The sequence below is a fragment of the Psammomys obesus genome, unplaced genomic scaffold, assembly GCF_907164565.1.
Source record: "Psammomys obesus unplaced genomic scaffold, mPsaObe1.curated_primary_1811, whole genome shotgun sequence".
Taxonomy (NCBI): Eukaryota; Metazoa; Chordata; class Mammalia; order Rodentia; family Muridae; genus Psammomys; species Psammomys obesus.
This window is the reverse complement of record NW_026591086.1, coordinates 1,103,873-1,116,021: the sequence shown is the minus strand read 5'-3', so window position 1 is coordinate 1,116,021 and position 12,149 is coordinate 1,103,873. Positions and strand designations below refer to the sequence as shown.

The 12,149-nt window shown below is 34.5% G+C and overlaps 1 protein-coding gene across 3 annotated transcripts in view; it reads left to right on the top strand.

The window, feature by feature from the left end:
• The window catches only part of Ints6 (integrator complex subunit 6), a 72,434-nt gene that overhangs the window by 41,408 nt on the left and 18,877 nt on the right, over window positions 1-12,149 (top strand). For all 3 annotated transcript variants that reach the window (XM_055609643.1, XM_055609642.1, XM_055609644.1), the window contains 3 exons: window positions 6,637-6,820; window positions 8,820-8,945; window positions 10,501-10,655. In XM_055609643.1, coding sequence (XP_055465618.1) covers window positions 6,637-6,820; window positions 8,820-8,945; window positions 10,501-10,655 — 465 coding nt within the window. The remainder of the gene's footprint in view (window positions 1-6,636; window positions 6,821-8,819; window positions 8,946-10,500; window positions 10,656-12,149) is intronic.

Genomic DNA, 12,149 nt, shown 5'->3' with positions numbered 1-12,149 from the left:
ATTCATTATTTTCTTCAGAGTTTCATTTGGCAGATGTTATGGTGAGAAAGACTCGGCCAGCCAAGTAAACAAGGTCATTAAAGCTCAAGTGGGAAGGGCTATTCTGAAAGGACATATATGTGCAATTACTTGAGTAATAGAGCTGGTTAGCAGAGCATGCCAGAGCAGTGACATGTCCTAAGTGCCAGTGCAGGCGATGGTGTAGTCTACTGAAAAACAATTTACCTCTTACTGTTTGTTGGCTTCTGTCTATTTCTTATATTCTGCAGTTTAAAATGTAGATCATATGTAAAAGTTTTGGTTATTTGAGATTTTATAAGTTTTTCTTAAAAAGTGAAACAGCTAAAATATCTTCCACATGGCAGCTTACAAACAACCAGAACTCTAGTCCCAGGGGATCTACCATCCTCTTCTCACCTGCAGGCACACATGGTGCACAGACTCATATGTAAGCCAATACTCATACACAGTAATACAAAATACATCTTTAAAAAAATCAAATCCATTAAAGACTATTATCTTTACTTCTGCTTGTTTGGCTTTTAATATCCTTATATATATCTGTCCCATAAATAAATAAAAGCAAGGTCATAGATAATTAGGGTCTGAGCCATTGTCAAATGTGAGACCAAGAATTGGGAGAAAAGCCAGTAAAGTGCTATGCAAGTGTGAAGACCAGTGTTTGGGCATGGCAACAAGTCTGTAACCTCTTGCTGGAGGCTGTGGAAGCAGGGAGCTGACTGACCAGTCAGTCCAGGCAAACCCTTTTCTCTCCAGGTTCAGCAAGAGACTGTAGTACTCACACACTACACACTTAATGGCAATCAAATAGACTATTGCACTTGAATAAAGACAAGGTTTGACATGAAATATGATAAGAGCTCATCAATCTGCTCTGGTGTTTGTTTCCAGAGTGATGTTTACAAGAAGTTTAGTTTTTCTAAGAACTCAAGGAGTTTCAGGGGGAAAGGTAAAGCCACCAAGGGGAAAAAAGGGAGACAGTTTTTTGTTTGGTTGTTTGTTTTATTTTTTAGATTAAAGCTGTATTTGATTTCCTTTTGACCACTAAGAGACTCACATATGTTAATGAAAGTACTCATTTTTACAATATAGAAAACCTCACTTGTACCCAAGTTAAACTAAATATAAAAAGAAATTTTCTTTGTATATTTGTTCATTAGACTGACACTTTGCCAAGTATTGTATTATATAAAGGCCAGTAATACAGTTATGGGAAATATAACTAAGTCACATCTGATTTATTGAATTCTCAAAGTTTGCAGTCCTTTTTAGTTCTAAATTTAATTGTGTAGCAGATATTGTTTGAGGGCATTCTACAAACAGGTGGTTCTGAGCATATAATATCATACTGCATCTTATCTCTGCAAGTGGAGTAATGATGTTTTTTACCTGCACTTACTTGTTACAAATATTGTATGTAAATCTTGTAAAATTGTACTCGAAATGTGCTATTATCATCGTTACCCATGTTTTGAGAATTAGAAGAGGAGAGAAAAAGAAACATTGGTTCCTTTTTCTGTTAGCTGGTAGGGTGGGTTAGAAGAGTAGAGGATTGGAGCACAGCAGTGACCCCAAAGTGCTCATATGAGGCTTGCGGACCAAGTTGGTGGTTTATAATCACTAGCTTAATTCAGAAACCATTTAAAGTTTTTTAAAAGAAGATATCTTTATAAAGTTTTAGGGTTTTTTTTTTAAATTTGAAAACATTGTCTTTTAATAATAATGTTTTAATATTTGGGTTTTTTGCATGTGTGTTCTTTTAGTAATAGTTATGTTGTATGATCCAGTGTTAATGGTCATAAAATCAGGAACCAGGCTACCTGTACTTTAATTCTGTCTCCGCACTGTATACTCTCTAAAAGCTGCTAAAGTGCTTCTTTGCTTTAATTTGTTAAATCTGTAAGTGGAGATTTTAATGGTCGTTGTTTCATCTGGGTGGTGTAGAACAGTATGTAGCATTTAATAGTAACTACTGCAACAGTAGCATTATTATTCATGGCTGTTTATTTATTGCCAGGGCCTCAGTCTTGTAAAGTATGTATGTATTTTACCATCGAATTACAGCTGTAGTCCTGTGGCTGGGGTTTTTGTTTTGTTGTTGTTGTTGTTTGAGATAGTCTCACCATGTGGCTCTGACCGGCATGAGGTACTTAAGTATGAATGTTTTTCTACCAAAATTTCCCAAGATAGATAATATATCTTACAAAAATATTTTCTTACCAATTGTTCAAAAATAGAAATCCTGCTAAATACCACGAAAGCTGCTGGTACTGTGATTTTTAGTTTTCTTCTTTCTGTTTGTTAGGTTAATTTTAAGCACAGCTATGAAAGAGATTCCTAAAGAATAATGCCTTCCTCCCTTACACACCAAGCTTTCTCAGTTTTGGAAGCATGTTTTATTATTCATCTTTAAATCACCCAATCCTAAATTTGCCTTATGCTACATTGGTGGGCAGGAGTTAAGTGCATTTGCACATACTTTTTAGGTAGCTGATCATATAGAAATCTTTTTAGGGTCCTAACAGGTGTGATCTTTGGAAGTAATTGTCTAACCTATCTTCTATTTCTTTGAAGCACTGTGAAGTTTTATCTTTGGTTTTATATAAAATAATGACATTATTTTTAAAAAAGCTAGATACCTAAACAATTTGTTGGCTGCTACAATTAACTCAGTATGGTCTAGTATTTTTGGAGAAGAATAAGTAATATACTCTTTCTGTCATACTTACTTAGTTGTGTTCTTTTAGTTGTGTACTGTAGCACATGGAAGAGAACTCTGCAAATATGTGTGTGGTCATTTTAAATTATTTTTACTTTATTTTATGTATGAGTGCTTGATTCTGCTTGTATTCCTGCATGCCAGAAAAGGGCATTAGATTATAGTATAGATGGTTTTGAGGCACCATGTGGTTGTTGGGAATTGAACTTAGGACTTATGACAGAGCAGACAATGCTCTTTATCTGCTGAGCCATCTCTCTATCCCCTTACATGTGTATTCATTGTTCTCTTACATAATGCCATTTTTGTGCCTCTTACACAGTTTTTTGGGCCATGTTGTCCTTTATTACATATATATGCTGGACATAACAGGAAATGACACTTTTGCTTTAACCCTCTATAGAGATGCTGTTTTGTTCAAATCATTTGTGTTTTTGCCCTTGTGTTTTTGACTGAAGAATACATTGTACAGCCATCTGAGTAATATGTGTACATAGAAAAGTGGCTGTGAAATGAAGCAGTGAGAGGGTGCTGTTATATGATAAAGATAACTATGTCAGTTAGATAGCCTTACCTCTTAAAGTACACCTCTAGATGAATTCAGGTTTAATTCTAAGTGCTAAATTTAAAGTGTTTTTAGAAGAAAAGAGTGGTGCATCTTCATGATTGATGAGGACAATAAAAAGGCACTAATACTGAAAGAAAAAATGAAACTTATCAAATGATGGTGCTGAACTTAATGAAAACAGTCACAGAGTAGAAGATATTTGCCGTACCTGCATCCAGCACAGGACTAATGCCTGGAATATATCAACCCTTGAAATCCATACCAAAAACAAACAAAACCCAGAACACAAGATTTTTTTATAGGCGCTTCACAAGAGTACATTGAAATGACCATTAATTGAATGAAAAGATAACCACCTTATGTAGCTCCCAGAAAAATTGAAACTCCACTGATACACACACACTAAAATGCTTAATGAAAGTCAGTTTGTACTAAGCATTGGTGAAAGAGAAGCAAGCAGGGAGTTCCTCGCATACATTGCTTATGAGAATATAAATTGGTGTTACTGCTTGGAACATTTCCTTTTTCTTGGAGACAGCATACTTCTTGGTTGCTTTGGCTGATCTCACATTTGGGAATCTTCATGCATCAGTCTTCTGAGTGCTGGACTTAGAGTGTGTCACTCTACTTACATGACATTTTTATGATGATAAAGGTAAATATATTCTTGTCTTCTGACTGAGCATTATATGTCTGTCAACAAAGACCAGTTATACCAAAACAACTGAAATTACATTGATAAAAGATGGATAAATTACAACATATTTACAGATGTAAACACGTTGTAGCAGTGGGGATGATCTACAGCTGTATGGAAAGCTTTATGAAACTTACCCCTATAGTATAAGGGGGGGAGGTGTAAGCCACAGAGATCATATTTCATAATTCCATTTATGTGAAGCTCAAAACTAGGAAAGAATATCATTTTGGGAAAAGTAGCTGGATGTGGTCATCATTTAGGTCCAGTTATTTCCGAGAAGTTAGCAAAGTGTGTATTCATATGTTTTATATAGTAGGTATATTATAAGAAGTTCTATTTTGAGATCTCTCCTTGTTATATCTTTGAGATTTAGATTACTCTTTTTAACTGTGGTATAAATCAGTGACAGACCACAGTTTGTGTATGATTGCCTAATGGGACTTAGCTAGCTGTAGGCGGTTTTTCCATTTTTCTGTTTGCACTGACACCATTGTATAAGAGTTTGTGGTAATTGAACCTAGGCTCTCATGCGTGTGAAATACTGATGTTCTTTGTCCAAACTTTTGTGAAGATGAGAGTGTCTCTGGCCGGTGGCCTATCTGTGGCCTGTGCTTATACTTCAACTCTGCCAAATGACATCGGCATCCTCCAGATGGCCACATATTTACCAGCTCACCAGCAGTGTGGGGTGTTCTCACTGCTTTGTATTCCTATTTCTTGTGCTAATTTATGGATATAAAAGATCATTTTCTTGATATTTCAATTTGTATTATCTGGTAACTAATATGCTTGATCTTCTTTCCATGTATTGTAGGCCACATGAATTTCCTCGAGTACTTTTCCTATTTAATTTTAGAACATAATCCACTTCCATTTCGTATTTTTATGATGGTTAGTTTTGTGTTTTTCTTGATTTATGTGCAGTTTTTAATTCTCAAACTATATATTCATGAAGATTGTTCCCCTTAGTGACTAATGCTAATTAAGATTTCAGCTATCTTAGATTGACTAGATAGTGTAGTCTTCGTAGATTTTTTTTCCCATTTTTTTTTTTTTTTTGCCAGCTGTTACTTTTCCTCACTTCACTCAAACATTCCCATCTCCCAAGAGATGAGAAGTTGGTGATACTAAAGGGAGTAAAAAAGAAATGAAAATTCAAGAGTAAAACATGGACAGTTTTATAAAATTGAAATAACTAAAACACTTGAAAATATTCTCATGAGCCTGTCTGTTTTTCTTATTTAGAAGTGCATTTTAGAGTTGTCGTTGTACAACCAAAGACCAGTTGTTTGATGTCAGTGCTGCAGGTGTTTGTCATTACATGATGAGTTGTGTATGTGAGGGTCCAACAGAGCCTCTTGTGGCTCTTTTAAGAACAAACACTGTCAGCTAGAGTCTGTGATTAGTGCTTTTAAAAGTAAATTTGTTTATTTACTTATTTATGTATCTGTGTGTGAAATCTCACACCAAGATTTCTGAAATTGATGAAATTGGGGTCTTCTGTCAATTCTAACCTGATTTAAGACTCAAGTTTCTTTACTGAATTAACAATTACTTAAAATTTTTGATTTCTCTCCTAGAAGTGTGCTTCTTATGAAATTGTTCATCTAAAGATTAATGCTAGTAGACTGTACTTTAAGACTATATTCTACTCTAATGATTAGTCAAAGTTTTTTTTAAGATTTATTCTTCTCATTTTTATTTGTATGGGTGTTTTGCCTGAATGTAAGTCTGTGTACCTTGTATATGACTGAACATGCCTATTGCCCTTGAAGATCAGAAGGATCCCTGAGACTTATAAACAGCCGTGAATTGAGCAACGAGTACTTTTAACCTGAGTCATCCTAGTAGCCACCTTAAGATTTATTCTTGTTTTTGTGTGTGAGTGTGAGTGTGTAGTGATATAAGAGGCCAGAGATATTAGAGCTTCTGAAACTGGAATTAGAAGTAGATGTGAGGCCCCGATATGATGGGGCCTTAGAGCCAGATGTGTGGCCTCTGCCAGAGCAGTACATGCTCAGAACTGCCAAGACATTTACAGTAGTACAAATTTTGTCTTTTCAATTTAAGATCTTTATAGTAGCTATGTGTTATTAGGTATATCTGAAGCTTTTACTTCTGAAACTTGTTTTTTTAATAAGAGACTCAGTGCAGTTCTGATGTGTTTTTAAAGTTGCTTTAAAGAATAGTACTAGTATGAATGCCTAGAGAAATGACTCATAGGTTAAAGCACTGGCTGCCCTTCCAGACAACTGAGGTTGGATTCCCAACATCCATGGGACAGCTCTCAACCATCTGTAACTCCAGTTCTAGAGGATATGATACCCTTTCTGGCTTTACCAGGCACGCTTTTGTTACATAGACAGTACATACAGGCAAAACACCCATACATATACAATAATAAAACAGTCTTTAAAAATTAAACTGCTGGGTGAAGTGGTATACACTTGTAATCCCAGCATTCTGGGAGGCAGAGGCAGGTGAATTTCTGTAAGTTCAAGGCCACGCTGATCTACAGAGTGAGTTCAGGACAGCCAAGGCTACACAAAAACCCTGTCTTAAAAAAACAAAACAAAATAAAATAAAGAGAATAGGGAAAACTTATTTATTTTTTCCCATTACTTTCAGCTCCATTTACCTCTTAATTCTCCTTTGCCTGGAAGTGAATTGACCAAGGAACCTTTTCGTTGGGATCAGAGACTATTTGCTTTAGTCCTGCGGTTGCCTGGTACCATGTCAGTAGAATCAGAACAGTTGACCGGTGTACCTTTGGATGATTCTGCTATCACACCAATGTGTGAAGTGACAGGAGGTAAGTTTTTGCTGGTAATTTGGGGGCTTAAAACAGTTTGAGTGTGCTAGAATGTACATTTCAAAATTTCTATGTTTGTATTTGTCAATCAACATTGACATACCTGTAGTTTTAAAACTGCATGTGTTGTTAGTGTGCGGTCTTGATAAGTCAATTGCTATAGGTCATGAATGAATTTTTTATACCTATGTAACAAATTTGTTAGGTAGGTTTTTATACCTATGAAACAAATTTGAAGTTGTTAAACAAACTTTCCTGTCTACAAAGATTACCAGTGATTTAGCTGTCTTGGTGCTGTACACTTGTAATTCCAAATATGAGGATGCAGAAGCGAGTGGATCTTTGAGTTTCAAGCTAGCCAGAGCTGGCTGCATTGTGATTCCCTGTCTCAGAATAGTAATGTTGTGGACAGCCATTAATTAATTGATTTAGAAAATATAAACAATTTTCAATCTTAATAGGAAATAAAGTTGTTAAAGATTTTTACAGAAATTGGAGAAAATGAATAAATATTTAAAAAAAATTTTTTTAATAATCTGAAATTAGCTGAAGAGAAAAAGGACCTTTTTTCTTTGCTTACAAACTGAACCTTATACTATGTAGTGTTCCTCTTATGATTATTGTGTGGGTCAATTCTCATCCCTTGTACTGTTTGATAATTTTTACCAAAGCATAAACATGTTCAGAATTGGTTCTTTTAACTGTGGGAAAATGAAGTATGTTATTGTACACCTTCATATAAGAGGCTGGCTCATTTTCAATTAGTTAGAGTCATATAGACACACACATACAAGGCCAAACTAAATACAATAAACCTGCAGTCAGCATTAGCACCCGATAAAACAGTGAAGAGTCAAAAGAACATTTCTGAGTTGGTACAAAGTTAAATTTATTTAATCTAGACAAAACTGTAAGCAATTTTTCATAAAATGCCTGTATCTTTTGAGTAGTATGTTGAATGCTTTTAATTTGCTTTCATCCTAAACCTGCTTCCAGTTTGCACAAGTGGCTTGGAACCCTGTAGCTTATCTCTCCGACTCGGAACAAATGCAGCACCTGGGAATCATCCTTGGTTTTCCTTTGAATCAGAGTACTTCTTGCCACCTTCAAATTTAGCAGCCTAGACAGATCAAAGTAGATGGTCTCTGACTGGTCTTGCTACTTCCCTTTTCCACTGGACAGTGCTGTCTGATGTATAGGAAATAGAAATCTGATCTCAAGCCCTATAAATAAGCCATAGTTATTATGGCCTGGAAGACACATAATCAGTGTTAGGTCCCTGCCTATCTCTGAGCCTGTCACACCTCCACATGTAAGCTCACAGCATCTGCTTCCACATACATTCAGTATGTACTTTTCTGTATTACTTTCTCTCTTTCCAAATTTTCTTGTGGTTCATATAAAATGAAAAATAAAATTTCAGGTTCCTGATTCAGATGTCACCTTCTCAGAAGAAACAGCAAAAATACTCATTCTTAGCCTCATCGCTGCCATCTGTGTGTTAAAATACATGCAAACACTTAACATCTGTAGTAACTGTCAGGTGACCAGCTGAGTAATTACCTCCTTTGTACTTACTATGTTTAGGGACAGTAACTTTTGTTAAGCAAGATAGGAGTTTTTGAGAATTATCATTGCTAGATGTTGTATGTATGTGTCTGTTAAAGATATTGGCTAACAGTTGGAGATAGTAGTGCTTTAAAAAGGAAGATAGGTACTTGACTTTTTCCTTTTGTGATTTGCTCAATCCAGGATTTCTATGCTCCATTTACCTTACCTTTAGTTAGAAGAAAATCTCGCCTATAATGACATTGTTAGTTGGAAATATTTTTTTTTATTTATTCTTTAAAATTGGGAAATACCAACCATTGAACTTCTATTCAAGTTGTCAGAAGGAAAAAAAAAAAAAAAACTTACTGTAGTTCTTAAAGGAGGTAGACTTAACTAGTTTACTTTTTTTCTTTTTTCTTTTCTTTTTTTTTTTTTTTTTAAATCTTAGGCCGGTCATATTCTGTATGTTCTCCAAGAATGCTTAATCAGTGTCTGGAATCCTTGGTGCAGAAAGTACAAAGTGGGGTGGTAATAAACTTCGAAAAGGCAGGACCAGATCCTTCCCCTGTAGAAGGTATTGTTTTATTATTCTTACAGTCATTTTTAGTTTGATTTATGAATTATTAAACTAGACACCCTGCCCTATGTGTGCTGTGTGTGTGCGTGCGTGCGTGCGTGCGTGTGTGTTGGTCTTAAGATCAACAAGGCCAGTGGGGTGCGATGATGCACCTTAAATCCAAGCATTTGGGAAGTAGATCTCTGAGTTTAAGGCCAACAAGACAACCAGGGAGGGCTACATAGAGAGATCCTATCTCCAAATAAAATTTAAAAAATTAAAAAGGCCAGTTGTCATGGCTGCACAATTGTTATTGGTACAGAAAGCAAGGTATTAAGAATATTAGTATAAACTGGTGGTTTAGGAACATCAACTTTTTTATAATAAAGGTTATCAGAAGCTTTAGAGAACCAAACACCCTTTAAGTGTCTGTAGATAGCACAAACTCATATTTCCTTCCTAGTATTAGAAAATTGACTCTAGTTTATTTGGTTTTCCTATGCTTGGTCATTCTGTGTTCATCCTGAGATGTTTATTCATTTCTTAAGCTACTGTTGCTTCATTCACATGGACATAATGATTTGTATGAGCACCAAAATGAAGTTCAGCCTTTACTGTTGATACTGGTTCTGTTAAAAATTCTGTTCTATTTCACCTGACTTTATTCTCAGCTTGGTGCCCATAAACTAGGTAACAGCCAGTGGATCTGAGGGATTACAATGATCCTATAGGTAGTTGTCCTTAGCTTCAGAATTAGAATGTCATCAGTGGCACTTTGCAAAGGTAATTGGCTAGAGGATGATTGGGAGAAGAGAAAGTCGTGGAACATTCAGTGTGATAATAGGGGAAGACTAGTGAATCATTGTGTCAAGTTTAAATACAAAAAATTTTAAAGGCTGTTAAAATGTATTTTCTTTACAACTATTTTAATGTTTGGTTTAGGCCTAAATCTAGACTGAATAAATGTTTATTGAATTATTGAAGAAAATTACTCTTTTGCTAGAATTATTTTAGATTATTGAAGGTAAATAATAAGTACTTTGGATCATAAATTCATATTTAGTTTTATTCTTTTGCCATGTTTAGCCTGTAATTCTGTTTTGCCTTTTAACTGTGTGTATGTGTCTGCCTTTCTGTGTGTCTGTGTGTGTATTGGATTAAATCCAGGGCACTGTCTATGATAGATAAGTGACCTACCATTAGCAATACTTACACATGCTACTATTTTTGACAGTGGATATACAGGGATAAAAGGTACAAAGTGAGTGCTTGCCTTCCTTTTTCCTCTGGCAGGGAAAGCATGTAATTTGTTAAATTTTCTGTGAAGTATGTTTTACACATTCTGATTGAGCAAAAGGTAAAACCGTTTTTGAGCTGATAAATTCACATTTGAAATGGGCAGATTCTACTAGTTAGTGAACTGCAATCTAGTCTGTTAAGCAGTTATTTCATTCTCCCACTTTAAGAGGAAAATCAACAAGCACTGAGATATTTTTGTTTAGTAATAATTGATGTAATGTGATTTTTTTTTTCCCCATAGTGATGTGTTTTCTTTGTCCTAACTTTGCTACAGATGGACAACCGGATATATCAAGACCTTTTGGATCTCAGCCTTGGCACAGCTGTCACAAACTTATATATGTCAGACCAAATCCTAAAACTGGGGTTCCAATAGGCCATTGGCCTGTTCCAGAGTCTTTTTGGCCAGATCAGAATTCTCCAACACTAGTAAGTATCAAAGAAACATGACTGTTTACTAACAGCTTTGTTTTGTGGAGCTCTTTGTTGGAGAGAAGGTCCTGCTTTGCAACTCCAGCTTTGTTGAGCTAACTATGCAGCAAAGGCTGTCTTGAAGCATAAAGTGGTTTTAGCTCCAATTGTTATTTAAAGGTGTGGCTCATTTACAGAAATTAGACATATATAAAGTGCTCTGATAAGCCATTGTTTGCTTTCACATATGGTGTTATGAAGCAACAGAAAAAGGGTATCTTGTTTCCTTTGTAATTAAATTGTAGCTTCCCTCTTTGTTATTGATACTTAGATTGTAAGTTGTAAATGCAGTAAGATTTCTTTATTTGGATTTTAAACCTAATGTAGAAGGAACATTTATCTTTGGGGTACAATTTGAAATTAAAATGAAGGTGGAGAATATTTGTGATAGTTTGCCTGCAGTCTTTCAGGTGGTAGTTTTAGAAACTCAGGTTCACTTGAACACCTTGAGTTCATTTAGTTACAGTGTTGCAACTTGGAAGGTTAGCTTTTAGGGATTTTTTCTAATTTTACTTACATGAATTGTTTTTATGAATGTTGATTGTTGAGTGATCATGGTATATTATCTTTATGGTAGAACAAATGTAAACAAAATCATATCTATTCAGAATCATTTAATTTACTATTTCCAATTTGTTATGTTTTTGTAGTGTCTAGCGCATGACACTTTAATTTTACTTTAATATTAATATTAAAGTATATATACATAAGGGAATTTTCTTTAATACTATTAATATTAAAGTAGTATTAATATATTTAATATTAATAGTAATATATTACTATTATTGGCAATTGATTGCTAATTAGTATAGTAATTAATTACTAATACTAATAGTGATTAATATTGCTATTAATATTAATATATTAATATTACTCCTAGAAAGTAGGTTGTACTTCAGAGATTTTGAGCAAACAACTGTTATTCAAAAATTAAAGTGAGCCATTTCTTTTTTTTTTACATGCAAACGTGTGTCTGATTTTCACGATAACTTTTACTTTGAGATATGAACTTCAACTGTATCTATTAATAAGGTCTTTTTATCCTTAAATGTGTAGCACATGAAAGTAAAAGTTTAATAAGTTTCATTGGGTTACCTTGTTTAGTCTGCTTTTCTTCTCCTGATTAAATGTATGTAATTGTTTGGTTTGCTCTTAAGAACAAGTTTTCTATTTCTTTGCTGATTTTTACTTTTTTTCCTAGAACTTTTTTTGAACTCTTTCCATATTTTTATGAATATCTTCTTGTTAGTTATTTATACTATTTGTTAACACAGACAGCAGTATCTATGGTATTTCATTGAAAGTGAGAGAAAATATGGAATTAAAAAATAACAAGGTGCATTTAGAGGACCAGGAGATGTAGCTAGGCAACTCGAATTACTCATGGTTTTATATGCAAAGCTAAGGAATGGGAAATTTTCCTGTTTTCATTTAGAGAGTATTTGAAATTGT